This window comes from Puma concolor, chromosome D2 (assembly GCF_028749965.1).
Source record: "Puma concolor isolate L17-30 chromosome D2, mPumCon1.1.hap2, whole genome shotgun sequence".
Taxonomy (NCBI): domain Eukaryota; kingdom Metazoa; phylum Chordata; class Mammalia; order Carnivora; family Felidae; genus Puma; species Puma concolor.
The window spans coordinates 50,504,151-50,526,002 of NC_141677.1; the positions used below are offsets into that span (position 1 = coordinate 50,504,151).

Here is a 21,852-nt window from a genome sequence, read left to right on the forward strand (position 1 = left end):
CTAAGACTCCACAGCTGAGGTGATCCAAGTAGACCAGGTGTGGGCAAGCGTTTTCCAATTGGAGAGATGAACTGGACATTTGTGGAAAAGGGCTGGATCAGTGGCACTCGTATGAGCAATTCCAGCACTCACTGTGAAAGAGTGTCTACATGTGAGTGTGCTGGCTCTCATCTCTGAAAAAAATATAGTGGACACCTGGGATGACTCCTAGGGGCCAGAGGGAGACTCAAAATCAGTCCAAGGCCCTAGTCTTTTCATTCAGAGAAGCCCTCAAAGACTATTGATGAAGGGTCAAGCAGCCCATCTGGCACAGAGTCAATGAACTGTGTACATAAACACCTTGGATCTGGTTTCACAGTCCCTTCATTCTGAACAACTGTTTTTTGGTAAAATTTTAATATTTGCCCCAGAGTGGCTGCTTACATTTTCTCTCCAGAAACAGACTACTCTACAGCGAGAGCCGTGACAGTCATTGCGGGGTTTCCCAAGAATACCCACCTGATTTTCGTAGGACTCTTTCTCCTCAATTTTTGCCTTAATTTTCTCCTTGTACATTTTCATCTCTTCTGACAGCTCTTTTACTGTTTTCATTTTTTCCCCCGGAATCAACTTTTGTTTTTTGACAAACAGCTCCTGACTAATATTGTCATCCACTCATCATCTGCCACTATTCCAAGCATTCTCTTAATTTAACCAGTTATTTTTTTAATGTACTGTTTTTTTTGTTTATTTATTTACTTTTGAGAGAAGGAACGGCCGAGAAAGAGGGAGACAGAGAATCCCACGCAGGATCTGCAATAACCAGAACCAGTTGTGGGACTTGAACTCACGAACCTTGAGATCCTGACCTGAGCTGATATCGAGTCGGAACCTTAACCGACTGACCCACCCAAGAGCCCCTAACCAGTAATTTTAAAATAATCTGCCCTGCTTAACCTATGATGAATGAATGTCTTGATCTCTTCCTCTTGTATGAAGAGAGTCTCCAAAAATAAAATGGTAGTAATAATTAACCCCAGAACACATCAAGAAAATCTCCACTGACTCAAGCTGGGTCGCTATATCCACCCAGCCTGTAGTCTCAGGTGTTCTGACTGAAACCCTTGCATTCTCCGTGGGTCTTCCGGGTCACCTTCAGAGAATAGAGGTTTTTCAGCCCAAGTGATAATTACGTGAGCAACCTCGTAAACCTGTTAATCCTTCCCTAAATCCTCCAATCGGGCCGCCTTTATCCCTCTCGGTGTTCTCAGTTCCCTATTTTTTCTCTCGACAGGAAGTAACTCTCTTTTTCTTTTCTCATGCTTGTCTTCAATCCAGAAGTTCTTTGGGCTCACTGTTTGGTGGGGGTACTCTGAGTCAGTATCCTAGTACCCTCAGCAGCTTAATATGGCTCAACAACCCGCCCCCCCCCCCCGCCGCCTCTCACTAAGAAGGGCTCACGGGGATCCTGCCGCTCCCCTCCCCGCATTGCCCCCCTCCGCGGGCCCGTCCCTGCCCTGCGCCCGGCCAACCAATCCCTGGCTCCACTCCCTTTGCGTCACAATGGCGCCCTCGTGGCCCCGCCCCCGGACGCCAGCCGCGGAGGCCCCGCCCCGCAGCGCTCATTGCGTCTTTCCGGCTCCGTGTTGGAAGTAGCACTGCGCCGTGTCTTCCTGGAGAAGAAGGTGGGGTTCCGTGGGGAAACCGACTGGCGGTCACGCCGGCAGCCGGAAGTGGGGTGGGGGCGCGGGCTCCCGGGGCTGCTGCTCCCGGGTGCTGGGGTACAGGGTCGAGCGGGGACCGGGCAAGCCCAGAACGGCGGGGCTGCTGGAAGCGCCGCGTGCGCCCACGGGCGGGAGTTGTGCACTCGGGCCTACCGCGCGCCAGACCCCGCCTCTCGGAGGCCCCGCCCAGGGCGCGCTGCCAGGGGTTTCCATGGTGATGGTAAACAAGCCTCAACTGCCTCCGCTACAACTGCCAAGTTCCCCGCGTTCCACCCTCTAGGTGCTCGGAGGGACGACCGTGGTGCCGGATGTGAAGAAGAGCGGGAGCGTGGAGACTCGGAGCCCGAGGTGAGGGGCGGGACGGGCGGTGGGTCCGAGGCTGAAGGGCCTCACAGCTGGGACCAACAGGGAACTGGGCCCTCTGGGGGTGGGGACAGTGGGGCTGAGATTTGGGGTTGGGGGAGGTTAGGTCTGAAGTCAAGGGCTCACATGCAGGGACCGAATGGAGACTGGACACACGGGCTGGGAACGGCGGAGCTGAGAATTGGGGTCGGGGGGAGTGGGGTCAGAGGTCAAGGGCTTTACACTGGGGGAGTGGACCACGGGGCTGAGATCAAGGACTTTACACTCGAAGACTGGACCGCTGGACTGAGATTTAGGACCAGGGGAGGCAGGGCCCGCGGTGAAGAAGGGAGAAAAGGCCTTGTACGGAGGACTGCAGGGGAAGCAGAGCTTGAGCGCCCCTGCCAGGAATACCGTGAGGGCATCCGGCGACCGTGGGAGAGGGGCTTCATTTAAAAATGAAAGCAGTACTTTCACGTGGTTGAGTTGCACCGGACTGGTTGGGAGTTGACTCCTCCCCCCTCCCACGTTCCCGCTCGCTGAGCCTCCACTTTCGATCTTTGCGGCCTTTTCTTCCTCTCCGGGCGGCGTGTGTGCCCTGATCGCCGGTGTGCGTTTGTCTCCTGTCCTTGGAGGTATAGTGTTTGCATTTTGGGTGAAACTCTTTGGTTCTCGTTATCTTTGCCTGGTGGCCACATTTCAGCCGAGCGAGATTAATCGGCCATTTCTTTCTCCTTGTGCTTTATTTCTTTGTATCCTTGAATATATTTTTTGCTGATTCTTGACTGTGCCTGAGAAACTTCTGGACTCTCCCGGCGCCCGCGCTGCGCCCTCTACCTTCGGTGTACCCGCGTGGTTCACTGAAAGTGGCTCTGGGCGGCCTGGTGACGCCGAGCGAGTCGCGCGGGGACTCGACGGACCCTGGTCTTTCATAGAAACGGTTGGGAGGCCACGGGCCCCTCCCCGTTGATCTGTACCTTTAAGGAGCTCTCAGGACCCCCCCCCCCCCCCACAGCTGCCTGCCAGACAAATCCCCAGGCCTGGGAGGCCCCCTTCCCCCCCCAGCGCCCCACGCCGCCCTCCAGCTCCTGCAGGACCCCCGCCCGGCGTGTCTTCGGTCCCGGCCCGCCTGCCCGCGGGACTCCTTTCTCAGTAGCTTCCTTCCCCGGAGGCCCTAGGACGAAAGAACGTGCTTCCCTCTCTAGTTTTCGCAACTATTTGTGGGGCGTCCGGGCTCTTGCCTGCCACTGCGGGCCGCGTGCGTGGCGGGAGAGGAGCCCGCGAGCGGCAGCGCGCTAAGGGGGGAACCGCCGGATGGGGGTGGGGGGTGGGGAGCGCCGAGGGGTCCGGAGCCTAGTGGAGCCGGGAGAGGTTTGAAGACTGCAAATAATACTCCTTTCAATTCAAAACAACGTCGAAATCACCTATCTTAGTGTAATTCTCACTATTACACGTTTTTAAAGGTTAACTGTTTATTTCTGAATTTCTAGTGAGAATGAAAATACCTCGGGTTCTCCGATTAGATAAAAATATATTAGGATATGTCAGTGAAAAGTGATGTGATGTTTTCAGTGTTAATGTCTAGAGAAGATTCATCATTTTAAAATATGTGAGTAATTTTCTACTTTTAATACATATTGGGAGAGTGCTGATGTTACTAATTAATATTTAAGCGAGTCCATCTTTAGTTATCTCTGGTGCCCGTATGCATTTCTGTAAATTGATTCGGCTCATTGTGTATTATGGTGTCTTTATTTTTTCTCTTTTAACATTCTTTTTGTGGTATTGCTTTTTTTAAATTGACAAGTGACTGGCATTCACTTGAGTATTGTTACAAAGCTCCCTTTAAACATAAAATATTGAAGTAAAAATGTGAATTGATTTGAGTGAAAAGGTTAATTAAATAAATAGGTTAGTCCTCAGATGTGGCCAAAATTGTGAAGGAGATTGTGGAGACCTATGGTGCCCATCGAGGGTAGTAAGTTCATGGAGGGGTTACAAAAACGGGAGGAGGGCTCCTCAGTCTGAGCTCTGGTTTTCAGACTCTTGTCGGAGCACATTAATTGACCCTTACTAGGTCTAGGCACAGAGCTAGGAGTTTACTAGGTCTAGGCACAGAGCTAGGAGTTTCACCAGGTTTTTAAGTCACATGCTCGTGAGTAGTCTCGTAAGGGGGGCGTATTGCTGTTCTCCCTGTTACAGATGAGAAAATGGAGGCCAAGGGGAAAATGAAGTCACTTCCCCCGGGGGAGGGATACAGCTGGGAATTAGGACTCACGTCTGTCAGACGGGAACAGCCCTACTCGGTCAAGGACCCTGCCCCCCAGTTTATTGCCCTGAATTGCCGTTCTTGGGGAAAACAAGAGGCTGGTCAGAGGGAGAATCAGGCCTCACCTGAGACCAGTCTGGCTTATTTTACAACTAATTCCAGACATAATAAGGGTCTTACTCATAAATATTTCAGCGTACATTTCTACGGATCTTTAAAAAATATAACTGCAATACTATTATCACACCTGAAGAAATGCTAATTCTTTGAGATCATTAAGTACCCCGTGTTCAAGTGTACCTGACTCTACAGTAAATATTTTTTTACAGCTGGCTTGAATTGGAATCTAGACAAGGTCACACCTTGTATCTGGGAGATCTATCTCACTCTTTTAATTCAGAGCAGTGCTGTCCAACGGAAATACAATGCGAACCACGTGTAATTTCACATTTTTTAATAGTAAAAAGAAACTGGTGTAGTTCATTGTAATAATCTAGTTTAATGTAATATACATGCAAAATATTTGCTCATGTAATTTTAAATTATATTTTCACTTTTTTCAAAATCCAGTGCATACGGCACCTCTCAGTTTGTACCAGCCACATTTTAAGTGTGGCAAGTAGCTTCCTTATTAGTGCAATCTAGAGGTATTTTTTTCTTCTTTGTTAAACGAATTGGGTATGGTGTCAGAGTTCCTTCCTCAGGCTTTGGCTTTTTCTGATTACATTCAATGGCGTTTGAATCTCTGACCTCTGCATTTCCTGTGAAATGGTAGTTAGGGTTCTGTTGAGATTTTCTTTTTGGAAAGAAGACTTCACTGGAGGTGCTGTGTACTCCTGCCTGAGGCACTTCTTGGCACTCCCCCTTTGTGAAGTTAGCAGCCATTGATGGTCTTTTCCCTAGATCTTTTGTTTTGTTGATGTTTCCAAAATAGTGATAACTTTAAATATTGCTTCTCATTTATTTGCAGGAATACTTCTATAGGGAGGTAATTTTCTGTTAATCATTTGATTACTGTAAGTTGTATGTTATTAATGGCAAGGTTAAGTTTTTGATTCATTCCTTATGTTTATCAATATCTAACAATTTATTGAATCTCTAGCAGGTGCCAAAGACCCTTTTTCTGGTGTCTTTATGATGTGCTTTAATCCACTGTGGCTTTTAGTCTCTTTGGTGCACAAATTATCCAATCTCTGGCCAGTGGGAGCCTTTCAAATTGGTTCCTGACTTTGACAGGAAAGACCTCAGTGGTCTTTGATACCTTCCTTATTAAATGGGTCCACTTCCTTATTAAGTAGGTCCATTTATTCAACTGGACTTATAGTGATAGGCAGTTGGGTTGTTTCTAGCCTTTTCCTATTAGAAGTAGAACCGAGATGAATAGGCTTTGCAGGTGTCTTTGCTTTTTTTGGCCATTTAATATTTCCACAAACGGTATTTAAAAGTGCCTGCTTATCTGTAGCCTTGCCAAGGTAATGCGGTTTCAAAATTCTGTATTTTTTGCCAATATGGTAGGTATTTTAAATGTTATTTCATATCAGATTTTATCTTAAATGGGTAAAGTTGAGCATCTTTTCATGTTTAAGGTGATTTCTTTTTCTGTCTACTATACCTCTAGTCCATTTTCCTTTTTGGGTAGTTGGATTTTGTCTCTTTTTAGATGCTCTTTATATGTTAGGGATATTAATGCTTTGGGAAAAAATTGCAAATATCGTTCCCACTTTAACATTGGTATTTTTGTTTAGCTTAGTATTTTTTAGCTATTCATAAGAGGTTTGGAGGTTTTTGTTTTGGGTTTTGTTTGTATTTATGTAATTAAATTTTTTAGTGTTTTCCCATATTCTGGGTTTGGGGTCATGGTTAGGAAAGTTTTCCCTACTTCCAGTTTATGGAATTCATCTATTTTCTTTCTTTTCTTTTTTCCGTGTGTAGGATATTGCTTAGCATTTCTCATAAAATGTGAAAAATTCTTAGTTAACTCATTCCCCTTCATTAATATGTCAGTGTGACAGACTGTAGGGATTGACTTTGAAATGATGAGCTACAATTGCATTCCAAGAATAAACCCAACTTGGTCATGATTATTTCCTTGTATATTGGTGGATTTGGTTGCTGATAATTTCTTCAGGAGCTTTTTATCTGAGTTCATGAGGAAAATTAGCCTGTGAATCTTGGTAAACTAATTCTAACACTCTTGGGAATGGAAAATCAAATCAGGTTGATTGTTGATCAAAACAAAAATGCAGATGGAAACAAAGCTTTATACGTTTAAAAAAACATCCATATGGACTTGGGCTAAGAAAAAGATCTCTTAAAATGGTACAAAAAGTGATAATGATGAATGGGTTAAAAAAGAAAAGACTAGAATGGAAAGTTCTGAATTCCCATTAAGTTTCTCAGACAGTTATGCCTCTTTTACAGAAATCCTCACCTAGTGTGAATATTAAAAATTTCTGTTGCACTGTCTCCTGCTAAGTCCATCTGCATTGCAAAGATGTTCCATTATTGACGTCTCCACAGGTCTTTGTTCTGCTTTACACAATATTTAGTTAGAATTACACTATCCAATAGAATATGAATGACAAATGTAATTTCATTTTTGAGATATAATTCACATACCATACAGTTCACCTAGTACAAATGAGAGGTTTTTAGTAAATTCACAGCATTGTAAAAACCACCATTACCTAATTCAAGAATATTTTACATTGAAACACCCTTAAGCATTCTTGGGGTACATCCTGCTTGGGCATGGTGTATAACCTTTCTTACATGTTGCTGGATTCAGTTTGTAGTGTTTTGTTGAGGAATTTTGCACCTTTATTCATAACAGATATTAGTATGTAGTTACCTCTTCCTGTCAAATCTGTTTTGTTTGGTTTTGGTATCAGAGTGTTCAGTTTGTTAAAGGGGTGCCATAACAAAGTACTCTAGACTGGGTGTCTTAACAGAAATTTGTAGTCTTGCAGTTACAGAGTCCAGAAGTCCTAGATGAAGGCATCAGCAGGGCTGGCTCCCTCTGAGGGCCATGAGGAAATGATACATTCCGGACCTCTCTCCTTGCTTTGTTAAATAGCTGTCTTCTCTTTCTTGTGTCAGCTTGTCTGTGTCCAAATTTCCCATTGGAAGGACACCAGCCATAATGGATTATGGCCCACTCTAATGATGAAATTTTCAACCCATAAAGCAGGGTAATATTGGCCTTGTAGAATGAGTTGAGATGTGTTTTAATATTTTAATTTAGTATATGTATTTTGATTAACTGTTATCTAAAATATTCCAACATGTAGTCAATGTTTTAAAATTGAGCTATGTTACATTCTTGTTTTAATCTTTGCAATTCGGTGTGCGTTTTACACTTAACAGCACATCTCAATTTGTACTTGTCACATTTCAAGTGTTCAGTAGGCACATGTGGTTAACGGCTATCATATTTTTATCCTTTGTACCCAATTTGTTCTTTTTCCAAGCAGTTTTTTCTATACTTGAAACTTAAATTTAGAAGTTCTAGCAACATATGCCTAGGTTATGTCTTTTAAAAATATCTGTTGGGAACCACACAACCATGTTTATCTTAAGCCAGGAAAATCTCCTTCCATTATTTATCTGTTCTATTTGTCTTTCTCTTTCTGGGATCCCTATTGTTGACATGTTATTTCTTTTGTCTCGTGTTACATCTTGTGTCCTCCAAATTTCATATCTTTTTCCCTTTGTTTCTGTTTTTTTCTCTTTGAGATATTTCTTGCACTTATTTTTCAGGCCACTATCCATGCTTTCAGTTTATTACTAACTTTATAAACTCAAAATTTGATTGTTAGTACTAAAAAGTGTTGTATTCTGTAACTGAGTATCTGAAAGTGCTCTTTTTTTTCTGTTAAAAAATGTATGGTTTTGTTCAGCACTTCTCATTCCCTGATAACTGTTTTAAGCTGTTGTCTAAATGCATGGTATCCTCTCCGGGTGCTTGAGTCACTCTCATGTGCATTGTCCATTCCTTTCCTCTTGGTTCTGTTCTCCACTCTCCCAGGGCAGTGTGCTCTGGTCCCCTGAGCAGCAAACATTGAGCACAAGCTGCTACAGCAGTCTCCGCTCCTCTGGCAGCTGCCTGGGACCTGACAAGGTGTCAGCTCTCCACAGAGCCCCAGGAGGAAGCTCTAGGCCCCTTAAGGGACAGTTGGCATGTACTGCAGCCATGGCTCCGGGAGACTATGAGTGTAACCCCCACAAGCCTTCCTGAATGTGGGATCTAAATGGTCACCCACCCAGGGAGGGGCTGCTTACTCCAGGGGAGAGAGCTACAGGCGGGTTGGTAGGGGAGGTGGTTCGGAGATGGTCTTAGCAGTTGTATTTTAACAGGTCCCCCTCCCCCCCTTTATATTTCTTAGCTAGGCTAGAATCATATTTCCTACTGTGGATGGGGGAGCACTACCAATTAATAGAGATGATGAATGCCTCACTTGAGAACAGATTTTACCTTTAGCAGTGGAAGTCAAATAGCAGTGGTTTTTTTTTTGTTTTTTTTAGGAAAACTTCACCTGATATATTTTTTTCCTCTCATAATTTGGATGTCATCTTTGGATTCCATCTGTGGAATGCAGTCAATAATATCCTAGAGCAAGAGTGCTAGTTCTATGTTGGATAAAAATTTGTCCCTTATGTTAATTTTAATACAAGTAATAGAATTTACCTAACATTGTATTATACTGTTTTTGCTTTTTAGTTAACACAGATTTTGCAAAATGAACACTGAGAGAAACAGTGAATTATCACCCCAGACTTCTACAGTACATAAACTAAAGGGCTTAATAGTTAAAAGATAATGGAAAACAGCTTTCCTGTTTCTTACGGCTCATCTATATCCCCTTTTTGTGGATAAAAATATAGTAACAGCAATAAACACTTAGAACGTTAAATTATTTAGTGATCCATCTACAGCTTCTCTTTAATAGCTCTGAGATAGCTTTGTGTATTGAACTTGGTTTGTTGTACAAATTAGGGTCAGAATTCTCACACTTCAGAAGCATGAGCCTCTTGAAAATTTTGGTACAACTGTGTGGGAGTGTGCTTTCTTGAAGCAGCTCGTTCAGACCTAGGTCATATTCTCAAGAGAGTGACAGTAAGAAGTGTTTAAGAGCCACTGACTTTATAAAATTGCTAGGTTAGAAGAGATTTGGTTTGTAATGTAATTTCCAGTGGAACAGGAATACTATCCATATAAAGAATTTGAACAAGCATTCAGGGGGGAATAAGGGTAATGTTCAAAGGAGCAAAAAATACTATTTTCTAAATTCTGCTTTTGAACCCTACATATTTACCAGGGGGAAAAAGTTTCACATCCCACCCCCCCCCCCCCCCACGCTTCTGGTTTCTTTAAGTGTCACTTCCTCAGATCCCCAGTGTAAATTAATCCCCATTTTCTAGTTTTGGGCCATTCAGATTTTGTCATCATACATTTATTTCTTTATTGATTTCTTAGTCCACTGTTCTGTGGACCTAGCACAGCGCCTGCATTTTGTAAGTGCACAATATTTCTGGGTTAATGACTCCCAATTTGGTAAATTGTATCTACTGCGCATCACTCAAATCCTTTCACAGTTGCTTCATTTCTATCACAATGTTTTTATTGCAGGGTACCATTAGTTTTTCCTAAACTTGTGTCATTGCTTCCCATCTCTATGCATCTGTTCCCACCATTAGTTTTCCAGATAACAGCTAGACTGTTCTGTTGAAAAGCAAAAACTCAAATTTACAACACATTCCATTTTGAAACTATTAAGTGACTTCTCCTTGGCCTTAGACTAAAGTACAAAATACCAAACCAGGCTTTCAAAGCTGTGTGGAGGATCTTCCTCTTTTCATTGGTCTCAGATCTTCTCTGCTTTCCTCTTTCATTGGTCTCAGCACAACATGCTCCCGTGTCTTCGGTACTTGTTTTTCCTTCACCAGGCAGGAACCATATCATGGCTGATAAATTATTAACAGCCACCTCCCTCATATCACCAACCAGTTAAGCCAAGAAGGCATATGTAAAACTACTTAACCGCAAGAAATATATTCAAATAAGTGAGAAAATGCACACCAGTCGTATAGATTACCAAGAATATATTTTGAGGAGGTTTTTAAGATGTGAAATTAAGGGGTGCCTGGGTTAAGCATCCAACTCTTGACTCGGGTCATGATCTCACGGTTTGGGAGTTCAAGCCAGTGTCAGGCTCTGAGGCTCAGCACTGACAATAAGGAGCCTGCTTGGGATTCTCTCTCTGGCTCCCTTTCTCTGCCCCTTCTTTGCTCCTACTCTTTCTCTCAAAATAAACTTTTTAAAAAAGTGAAATAAATGCTTACAAAGCAGTCAGGGTACCTCAGTTCTGTAGAGATACTTTTCCAAAAACAAGCCAATTTTGTGGTTCATTCTTCAAAATACTGTTTTGCTTCTCTTGAGTTCAGTTTTTAGTGCCTGGGTCTTTCCATGGGAGGCTGGATTTTTTAATCATATCATCCACCCAGCTTCAACAATTACCAGTCAAGGACAGTTTTTCTTTACATCCCCACCTAATAATTTTTAAGCAAATTCCAGCAAACATACTATTTCATCTCCCAATAGTTCCAAGTGAATCTCTAGAAATGTATTTTTTAAACATAACTATAATTCTGTATCTAAAAGAAGTAAATGTAATACTTTAATACCTTAAAGTTTTTAGTCAGTGTCCAGAAATGTCTTAAATGTTTATCAATTTGTTTGACTCAAAATCCAAATATGCCCCCGTGTACTGTGCATTTGGTACTTGGTCTTTCCCCCGTGTACTTGGGTCTTTTCCCTTGGAGCTGTTTTCTAATGGACTGAACTCATCTGTCCTTGTAGAATTTCCCCCAGTCTGGCTTTGCATACTCTCACCTAGTAGGTTCCTCTTACCTATAAATCCTATTTATTTCACAGTTATTTCTAGTAAGTAGATTCATAGTTTTTTCTTTTCTTAAATAATTTCATTACTGAAGGTGTTTAACATAGGAAAGTAGAGACAAAAATATAATGAAACTCCATGTACCCATCACCCAGTTTCAATAATTAAATCATGGCCCCTGTTGGTTTCATCTGTAATCCCACTCAGATTTAGAAACATTCTAGGTATCAAATATATCTCTTAAGTAATGACTCCAGAAATAAAATTGCAGCACCATAATTAACAACTAAAATTTTTAAATTCTTTGAAATAATTCAGTCACTGTTCACACTGCAGTTGCTTTAGTAATTATTTTCAAGATCGTATGAATTCGGATTCAGGGCTTCATGAAATGTAGTTCTTTTTCGTGTATTAAGAATTGCGAGTCTTAAAATTAATCTTTTAAATTGATGCAAAATATTTATAGGCGTTCATGGCCAAATATATAAAACAAGACTATATATAAAGGGGTAAAGAAGTTCTACCTTTTGTCCATTAGTTTCCATTCTAATTTCTTTCAAAGAAGTTTGGTGTATTTTCCCTCAGTTTTTTTTTTCCTTTTTTTTTTTTTTTTTTTTTTTTGAGTTTACGGTTTCTCCTTCCACCTAAACCGTGCCGATCTACTCCTCTCCTGCGGTGTTACTCTGGACTTTTCCCCATCTTGGCATCTTTCCTGAAAACTCAGTCAGAACGGTCTTCCTCGTTGCTTTTCTTCCCTCCTTCCTCCCACTTCCTGCCTGGGTCGACCGCGCGGGCCGCGGGCCGCACCTGCAGGACGCGTTTCCATTGGTGACATCTTGGCGGGCCCATCGGTGGCACTTCCTCCTTTACACCCCGTGACCCACGTCCGGCCCGCCGCCCTCAGTCACGCGGCCTCTGCCTCCGGGACGCAGCCCCGCGCGCCGGCCTTCCGGACTCCGGACCCGTCGTGGTGAGCCGCCGCGAGCGGACGACCCCCACCCACCCGCTCATCCACCCTCACCCAGCCCCCAGTACACCCCCACCGCCCCCGGCGAGTGCCGGGAACTCATTTTCCCCTCCTCCGCAACTCCCCACCCCCACCCTGCCTGCTCCAGGAACTCTTTCTTCCCCCTCGTTGCCTCAGGAACTCTTCTCCCCCCGCGTCCCTTCTGCCCCAGGAAGTCCCCCCGACCCGACTCAGGAGCTCCGCCCCCCACGGGTCCAGGGAAACTCTTTCCTGGCCGCCCCAGAAAGCGCCCCCCTCCCAGGCCCCGACTCGGGAGCTCCGCCCCCTCCCCCGCGGCTCCGGGAAGCCGGGACGGAGAACGCTGGCCCCACCTCACTCCCTCCTCGGCGGCCTAGAAGTTCCCACTCCCGCCTCCGTAAGCTCCCCCCCCCCCCGCCTTTCTCTCCTCCCACCACCAGGCCCGGGAAGCCTTCGCCTCTTGACCTCTTTCCCCCTCCCCCCTCCCGCGCGGCCCGTGAAGCCTCCCCCCCCTCCTCCCTCGGCTCGTCCCGCCCCCGCCCCGGAAGCTCCCGCTGATCCCGCCCAGGCCCCGCGACAGGGCGCTCCGGGGTCTCGCCTTCCTGTGGGGCTTAGCCGAGCGTAGGTTGTCGGATCCGCCAGGTAGACGACGAGTGAGCCCCCGCTCTGCACTTCGTCTGCGTACCCCCGCCCCAGGAGCTCAGCGCCTGAGACCGCAGCTGTGCTTCCCGCCGAAATCGCTCAGACGCGCCCCTGGCGGCCCGCGGCTGCAAGCTTAAGAGCGCAGTTTCAATTTCAGGTTAATAACAAAAGGAGACGCACCTGGACTTTCCCGGAGCCTTCTGCGTTTTTAAGCGTCGGGTGGAATTAGGGGTCCTTTGGCTGTAAACCGCGCTTGTTTGAAAATAGAACTCAGTCCTGCTCCTCTCAGCGGTAAGTCTTAGAGCAAAAATGTCAACTGCGTAATCCTGAGGCAGCGTCTCTTGCTCACTGTGGTTTTAAGAGTAGAACTGTTTGAGTAATTAAGATACGCAGGACAACCTTGCTCTAGTGTGCCACCAGCCGTAGGTTAATATTTATTTACAAATAAGGGTGAAATTGCTCCTTAGGCCCTACTGCAACACAGACGTAAATAAAAGGGTGAAGCCACGGTCCCTCTGAATACCCACCCCTTCCTGAACAGAGGATGGGGGTTTAAGCCGGCCCGTGTACTCCGTAGATAAACCTAATCAGTCATGGCACTCGGAGGCCCGCCCTGTTTATCTTGATTGGATCTACCTGAATCCGAACTAAATCCCGTCTAACCAGTACAGTGAAGGAGAGAGCACATTCTGGAGAGCCTCCCAGGAGCCTTAGGAGTCTGTTATAAATGCAGAATCTTGCCCTATCTCACGTACGTTGTTTCAGAATCTCACATTTTAACAACATCCTGTACAGTACAGATAATTTGAATCTCCAGTTGCGGGACCTAAGAGCAGTATATTTTCACACTCCAGCGATTACAACGTGTGCTCGTGTGAGACCCGTGCTATCAGTGCTTCAACGTGTGTGCTCGCGGGCATGCGCGCCCCATTTCAGTCTTGTGAAAATTGGCTTCAGCGTGTCTGGCCGCTCCTACGCGTGCATGTACAAGGAGGGTCCCCCATGATGTTGGTCTGCAGACCACACTGGAAGGAACCAGGAGCTGGGGTAAACCATATAAAAGAAGGTATTCAGGTCATTTAAGATGCCTGAGTTCTACCTCTCAGATTCCACTGGGGGCTAGCAGGAGGGACGGTTGAAGCTTTTTGAAAACCATCTTCCAGAGAATTTGAAATTAAATACCTTTTATACAGGTTCCCCCAACACTTCCGGGATAGTATCTTATAATCACAGGAGGCTATAAAGACAAGTTTATCTTTAACACGAGGCACTTTTAAGTGAAATTAACTTGACTTTCCCGGTTTTACCTTTCCCAAACTAAGAATGTAGTTTAGTTCTCCAATGTACTCCTGAACTTCATATATCCTGATCCTTTGGGACACCTTCATCACTTGGCTGTGGGTGATGGTAGTAATGTTTTTCCTACTGAAAAGCATATTTTAACATATACTTACATTCTTGTCAGTTAATTAAAATATCAACATCAGGGCAAATACAGGTCACAAGAAATGAAGTTTATCAAACAAAACTGGGAAGGAAAGACTTGGGTATCTCCACCCTGAACCTCAGGGAGTCTTACAAATTGTAAATTCTGTTGAATAGTTTCTGGCAAGCAGACTGTGGCGCTCCTCCCAGTAAAGGTCTGGCAGCTTCTGGAGTCTCTCACCTCCTGCCCCTGAGGTCCCGACCCGGAACTTTTCTGGCCTTGTTCCACCCCCTCCCTGAAGAAGCCCCTCCCACCCTTAGTATTTAGATATCCTCACAGAGCTTAGAGTTTTCTAAGTCTCATCTAGGCTAGTGAGTGTTTTCTTGCTGTTATCCTTTGTATTACCATATGAAAAGGTAAATCTTTTAAATGCTATGGGGGCTGTCCTGGGTGTGTTCTTTAATTATGGAAGCTTCATGGCTTTAAAAGAATTGCTGCCCCAACCTGCTCTTCCCTGGAGAAAAGGAGCTGGAGCCCATCCTTGCCCCGGCACCACCATCCCTGTTTGCTCTGGTGAGTGCTGGGCCACTGAGGCAGACGGCCATATCGCTCTTTTTTAGGACAATTCGTTACCTACCAGGAGTGTCTCCGACTGTGGGCATCCCCTCCCCCCCGGGTTGTTCTTTAAGGTGAGCTCTTTTAAGAAAAGTAATTTCGGTTTACGTTTGGTATATTTAAGTAGGAGATTTTTAAAGCATGAAGTAAAAGCTTTATCATTAGCTTTAAATCTAAGCGCAGAAATCTATAGCACTCTTTTACTGAGTTTTAGTTAATGTCTTGAGCACTGTAAAACTCTACAAGGAATCCAAATGTAGAAGATTCTGAGGGCAGAGTGAGGATATTGAATTATGTTTGCATTTAAAATTAGGTTTGAGTTTCATTGAAAGAATACGGAATTACATGTCATAGGATTTCTTGCAAGAAGTGGAACAGAAAAATAATTCCGGAGTATAAATAAACTTTTGTAGATAGGTGTTTGAGAAAAGAATGCTCTTCTCCTTTCCTTCAGAGAAGTCACTTTGTTTTTGAAACTTTCTTTTCTGAAGTAAAACACTTCTAATCTGTAATGTATTGTTAGGTATTTTAAGTAATTCTCCTATGAAATGTTTGTGTTCGCTTATGCTTCCTGCATGTCTTTCAGCCTAGACTGCCATATTGTAGAGGGAGGTGTTGACCTCACATGGCCATCAGTTAATCTCTTGCTAATCTTGGGCCTGCTCTGTTGGGGGTGGGGCCACAGTGACCAATGGAACCGACACAGCCTGTTCCCGGTAGGCTTTCCAAGCAGTTTTGAAGACACATTTTGAACAAATCAGAGCAAGAATGTTATGGGAGTGTAGAACCATGAGACTTAATTCAAAGGGGAAGATCTTGTGGAAAGGTAATATGTTTGAGCTGAGACCTTAAGGATTAGTAGGATTTGACTAGACAGAAGGTTGGGTGGAGTGTATTTGGAGAGAGAATTAATTATCACGTGTGTCAAATGCAAGGGAGCAGAAAGCCTGGCACATTCCAGGCATAGGAAAATGGATAAAGGAGGGTTTTTGTTTTTTTGTTTCTTTGTGTTTTTTTTTTTTTTTTTGTAAATAGGAGTGATGTAAGCTAGATAATTGTGTTTGTTGCAGGCCAAAGTTGCAAGGTCTAAGCGACCCGTTAGCACTGTGGTTTGTGTTCCACTGCCGGTGGGAAGCCACTGAGAACTTGGAACAGGAGAATGACATAAAGCCAGTTTTAGGAGAACACTTGAGCTGCAGATTGGGTTGCAGTAAGGGCTAGCCATTACACTTGGAGAAGTTTAAGAACCAGGTAAGAGTATCCTGGCATGGGCTGTTGGTACTGGAATTTAGAAATGAGGAAGTAGAAATGAATATGAGGGCAATGCAGAAAGAAAAAGTTTGACAGTTGAAATCACAAAGGAAGGAATTATTGAGTCCTTACTGTGTCGAGAAATGGCTAGGGACTGCGTATAGAATTGTGAGAAACTTATTATTTGTTGAACTCGAGTTCCTGAATAGGATTTGGGAAATGTGGGTTAGGGTGGTGAATGGGATCATTCCAGAGAGAATGAATTCATTGGATTTGAATTCATTGGGTGAAGTTGTCCAAGGATTATTTCACTTTCTTTGTAGAACCTCGGGATGGCAGGTAAAGCTATTTATACCTGCAGCCAGAGTGCTATAGAAGAGTGTCAGAGAAAAAGGCTGCTTTCATTTGTGGTGTATAGGGGCTGTGGATTAGTTTTGTATACCAGTCTGGGCCTCAGGAAGCATAAGGCTGGGGACTTGAGTGTCTTTGGCCCAGAGCTAGTTGACCTTGATCTTGTGAGGCTGCCTAGAAAAGGACTCACCCAAGTCCAGTGGTATCCCTGCAGTTGAATGTTGAGGAAGGACTCCCTGGAAGAAGCTGAGAGAACCTATTTAGGGAATTAATAGGAAAGCCAGGAGATGGTTACATCATAAGAGCCAGAGGGAGAAAGGATTTCCCAAGGGAGTTGCTTAAATCCTGCTGCGGGAACAAGTAAAATGAAGACAAAAAAAAACCTCTTTTCTTCCCAGTGGAGTGAAAGGTTTTGCCCTTTTAATGGTAAGGAGTAGAGGTGACAGTAGAGGCCTGCCATCTGAGATTTTACTGAGAGGATCAGTAAATCAGCAAGTAGCTGGAGGCAAAGTTGGTGTCAGGGAAGGTATATTATGGCGTTGGTATAAATTGGCATATAATTGGTATAAATGCACATGCTGTGTTCAGTGAAGAGACCGTGAAGATCAAGAATTTCTCCGGGGTGAATGGAGTTGGGACCAGAGCAGGACTGATCCTGCTAATGATGTCAGCTAATAGGAGAAGCAACTTCTTGTTTATAAATTTTTAGACTTTATGGCAGTTTCTTCACATCGTTCCCATTCTTTGAACTAGGTGATCACCCAAAGATGAGGGAAGATTAGGTGAGGTTGCCACAGGTTACTCAGGGCTTTGGGAGATTGGGGTTGGTGGTAGAACTTAGGCAGTATTGAGGGCCCATTTTAAGGTTGGTGACCCTGATTCTACGGTAGTCATTCCCAACTGGGAGCCGTTTTACCCCCAGGGAACATCTGGGAATGTCTGGAGACATTTGGGGGTTGTCAACAACTGGAGAGGGGTGCCTTTGGCAGCTAGGGTAGAGGCCAGGGATGCTGCCTGACACCCTACGGTGCACAGGCCTGTTTCCCACAACAAGGAACTGTGTGGTCCAAAATGTGTGCCACTAGCCACTCAGTACAACCATGAAACAGATAGTTAATCTTCCTGGGCTGTTTTACTGGGCACAAACGATAAAGGAGAAAGAGCATATGATTTCCATTTGTTGTAGGGGGAAGGACTGAAATCATTACAAAATTATCCTTTCTCACGTTAGCAGTTTTAAAAATAAGTGCTGCATAGAGTGATTTTGTCAAATATTTAAATTACTATAAATCATAACGATTCAAAATGGTAATTTGTCAGTAATTGTTTTTCCTTTATACTAGTGCAGTTGAACCTTTCATATGTTACAAATTTGCTCTGCCTTTTCTCTAATAACCAGAAAATGCCCTTGCTCTAACCTGACCGGTACTAATTCCTCTATGATCATGGCACTTACCCTCTTGCCTTTTATTTTAGCAATGTAATCTCATGTTTTCCTCCAGTTCTGAAAAGTTCTCTTTTTCTAGATATTGGCTTATTTCATTCTTTTGTCTTCTCTTCTAGAACTTAAAATAATTTATGACCGTTAGAAGTGATAGGTTTTGGCTTCAAAACTTCCATATTGCTATTTTATTTTTCTAAGTCTCCTAATTCTTTTTCTGTCTGAATAATATGTACATTTGGGGGGGAGACCTTGGATTGAATCTCAGCTCAAATGTATTTTGTGTATTTTCTTAACATTTAATTTTGCTTCTCTTTTTTCATCTGCAAAATCAGAAAAACAACATTTACTGCATATTCTTGTACATAATAAATGAAAAATTATGTAAAGTAGTTTTTGCTTTCTTTTCAGCCACAAAAAGCTGCACCCAAGCTTGTTTGACGTCAGTCCTCTCAAGTGTCCATGATGCTGGGCCCCGAGGGAGGTGAAGGCTTTGTGGTCAAGCTCCGTGGCCTGCCCTGGTCCTGCTCTGTTGAGGATGTGCAGAATTTCCTTTCTGACTGCACAATACATGATGGGGCTGCAGGCGTTCATTTCATCTACACTAGAGAAGGCAGGCAGAGTGGTGAGGCTTTTGTTGAACTTGAATCAGAAGATGATGTAAAAATGGCCCTTAAAAAAGACAGGGAAAGCATGGGACACCGTTACATTGAGGTGTTCAAGTCCCACAGAACCGAGATGGATTGGGTGTTGAAGCACAGTGGTCCAAACAGTGCCGACACCGCCAATGATGGCTTCGTGCGGCTTCGAGGACTCCCATTTGGATGCACCAAGGAAGAAATTGTTCAGTTCTTCTCAGGGTTGGAAATTGTGCCAAACGGGATCACATTGCCTGTGGACCCCGAGGGCAAGATTACAGGGGAAGCCTTTGTGCAGTTTGCCTCACAGGAGTTAGCTGAGAAGGCCCTAGGGAAGCACAAGGAGAGAATAGGGCACAGGTATATTGAAGTGTTCAAGAGCAGTCAGGAAGAAGTTAGGTCATACTCGGATCCCCCTCTGAAGTTCATGTCTGTACAGCGGCCAGGGCCCTATGACCGCCCTGGCACGGCCAGGAGGTATATTGGCATTGTCAAGCAAGCAGGCCTGGAGAGGATGAGGTCTGGTGCTTATAGTGCAGGCTATGGGGGCTATGAGGAGTACAGCGGCCTCAGCGATGGCTACGGCTTCACCACTGATCTGTTTGGGAGAGACCTCAGTTACTGTCTCTCAGGCATGTATGACCACAGATACGGAGACGGCGAGTTCACTGTCCAGAGTACCACTGGACACTGTGTCCACATGAGAGGGCTACCATACAAAGCCACAGAGAACGACATTTACAACTTCTTCTCTCCACTCAACCCTGTGAGAGTCCATATTGAGATTGGCCCTGATGGAAGAGTGACGGGCGAAGCCGATGTTGAGTTTGCCACTCACGAAGAAGCTGTGGCAGCAATGTCCAAAGACCGGGCCAACATGCAACACAGATACATAGAACTTTTCCTGAATTCCACAACTGGGGCCAGCAATGGGGCGTACAGCAGCCAGATGATGCAAGGCATGGGGGTGTCGGCCCAGTCCACTTACAGTGGCCTCGAGAGCCAGTCTGTGAGTGGCTGTTATGGGGCTGGCTATGGAGGCCAGAACAGCATGGGTGGATATGACTAGTTTTGTAGGAGCATTTGAGTTATTGCAATCAAATTTTCACAGGCAGCCAACAAGCAGTGAAAAGCAATTACTACTCTAGAGGAAGCTGTGGGACCCATTTTGCACCATGAGTTTGTGAAATCTGGATTAAAAAATTACCTCTTCAGTGTTTTCTCATGCAAACTTTCTTCTAGCATGTGATATTGAGTAAACTAAAACTATTTTCAGCTTTTCTCAATTAACATTTTGGTAGTGTACTTCAGAGTGATGTTATCTGAGTTAAAGTAGTTTTGAGTACATTAAATGGATCTTTTACACCACATCACCGTGAACACATTGGGGAGACGTACTTTTTTGGAAAACTCAAGGTGCTAGATCCCTAATTCAAAGAGGAACATTTCTCATTTCTCATGTTTGTTCATTCTAGTTTATTTTCATTTAAAATCTTTTAGGTTAAGTTTAAGCTTTTAAAAATAAGTTAGTTTTGAAAATTGAGACACATTACTAATACTGTAGGAATTGGTGAGGCCTTGACTTAAAACTTTCTTTGTACTGTGATTTCCTTTTGGGTGTATTTTGCTAAGTGAAACTTGTTAAATTTTTTTGTTAACTAAATTTTTTTCTTAAAATAAAGATTTTTCCACAATGACTGGCACCGACTATATACTCACCAAAAAGTAGCAAAATGGGTGGTTGAAGAGAACTTGCTTTAATACTGCTGTATTTCAGTGTGAATTTCAAAATAATTTAGCACATGAAATCTAAGATTTCCCTCTATTCCTATACCACGGTTAAATTAAAAGTTTGGTTTTTAAAATGTTAAATATGAGTGGTGGAAATGGTGACTGGAAACGCATCCCAGAGTATTAAAATAGAAGCACACAGTCCCAGCCTCCCGTGAGACTAGAGTGCTGTTCTTGATCAGTTGTGTCCTGGTCTTCCCTTGTTTTATGCTGGAGTCCTGTTCATTTCTCATAGCGGCCCTTCATTTTGGGTGCCATACACTGGCAGTTATTAACCACAGTTTTTTTTTGTTGTTTTTGTTTTTTTTTTAAATATAAAATGTGCTATTTTTTTTTCATACTAGCTCAAACACTCCCAGGTTAGCAGTTACGGGTTATTGCAGACTTCACATAAGCTTGGGACAGATCTGTTTCCAAATTAGAAAATCGCCTTCCACCTAGCAAGTAGAGAACCATGTCCAAATTCAAGGCAGCTCTGCACACAGCTTACTGCCTGCCATCACTTTTAATTTGACATAAACTAAGACCATCAAGACTTTAAGATGTGAATGGAGTTTATTTAAAACACCTTTTTGATGGCCACTTAATGATTTTGCAAACTTTGTGTCCCTACTTGTAGCCCAGATATACTAACTTCACCAGTTTTGGGGTCTTCATCTGGTATCATTTCAAAGGGACAAGCTTCATTTATAGACAAAATACTTTATTGATTAAGCCCTGAAGATTTTGCTAAATAAGCATTTATGTAAACTAGAATCTTACCCCAGCCCCTCTCATCCTCCTATGGCCTCATAGCCCCACCTTACCTGCCTTTCTTCCCACTGGTGTTCTGCAGGTTCAGATAGTTTTAGATAGGGCAGCAGCAATACCCAGGAATGCCAGAGGTTCCGGGACGCAGGCTGAACCTGGAAGGTCCGCTCTGATGAGTAGGTAACGTGAGATTCTGGGGAGGCAGAGCTCATGCACCTGATGTGAGCCATGTTCACAGGGTCTCTACCCATCCCATGGGTCTACCATTCTCCCAAGTCTCCAGCAATAGTGCATAGGGATGCTAAGGCCCTGGGTGGTCAAGACCCAGAAACCAGATAGAACACCTGAGAGCTTAAGAAACCTGCAATGACAAAGATTTGATAGGGCAGTGAAGTTTTAAGGAGTATATTCACCCCGTATAAACTTCCCTTGTTAGGTTTAGGGTCCAGATAAGGAAGGAGTGGGCTCCAAGAACCTGGGATGGGTTAGCCGGAGGAATGTGCTATATTATCCGAAATTGTTGGGCCAGCAGTAGTGGCTCCCTCCTACTAGAAGTAAAATTATTTGGAGGCCTCACCTGTGGTAGGTGATTTATAAGATGTCCTCCTCATCAAAGTCCACTTCCGGTATTGTTTCTAGAATGGATTGGCAGACTGCCTGTCAAATCCAGCCTGCTGCCTGTTTTTACATGGTCCATGACCTGAGAATGGGTTTTACAGATGAATCAATTTAATGTCAGGGAGCCCCAG

The 21,852-nt window shown here is 44.0% G+C and overlaps 1 protein-coding gene across 8 annotated transcripts; it reads left to right on the forward strand.

The window, feature by feature from the left end:
* Positions 1 to 1,646: 1,646 nt before the first annotated feature.
* On the forward strand, positions 1,647 to 20,259 carry HNRNPF (heterogeneous nuclear ribonucleoprotein F). Of its 8 annotated transcripts, XM_086680319.1 has the most exons (5): positions 1,985 to 2,051; positions 12,027 to 12,183; positions 12,998 to 13,131; positions 14,887 to 14,955; positions 18,336 to 20,259. In XM_086680319.1, the coding sequence occupies exon 5, from the start codon at positions 18,387 to 18,389 to the stop codon at positions 19,629 to 19,631; it is 1,245 nt and encodes a 414-aa protein (XP_086536445.1). In that variant the 5' UTR covers positions 1,985 to 2,051; positions 12,027 to 12,183; positions 12,998 to 13,131; positions 14,887 to 14,955; positions 18,336 to 18,386; the 3' UTR covers positions 19,632 to 20,259. The 8 variants fall into 8 exon arrangements, with proteins under 8 accessions (XP_086536451.1, XP_086536448.1, XP_086536446.1 ...); XM_086680320.1 differs by lacking the exon at positions 12,027 to 12,183 and having other exon boundaries at positions 1,971 to 2,051; XM_086680324.1 differs by lacking the exon at positions 14,887 to 14,955.
* Positions 20,260 to 21,852: the final 1,593 nt, after the last annotated feature.

Coding starts and splice junctions, on each gene's coding strand:
- HNRNPF (XM_086680325.1), top strand. CDS start 18,387: ATGATGCTGGGCCCCGAGGGAGGTGAAGGCTTTGTGGTCAAGCTCCGT.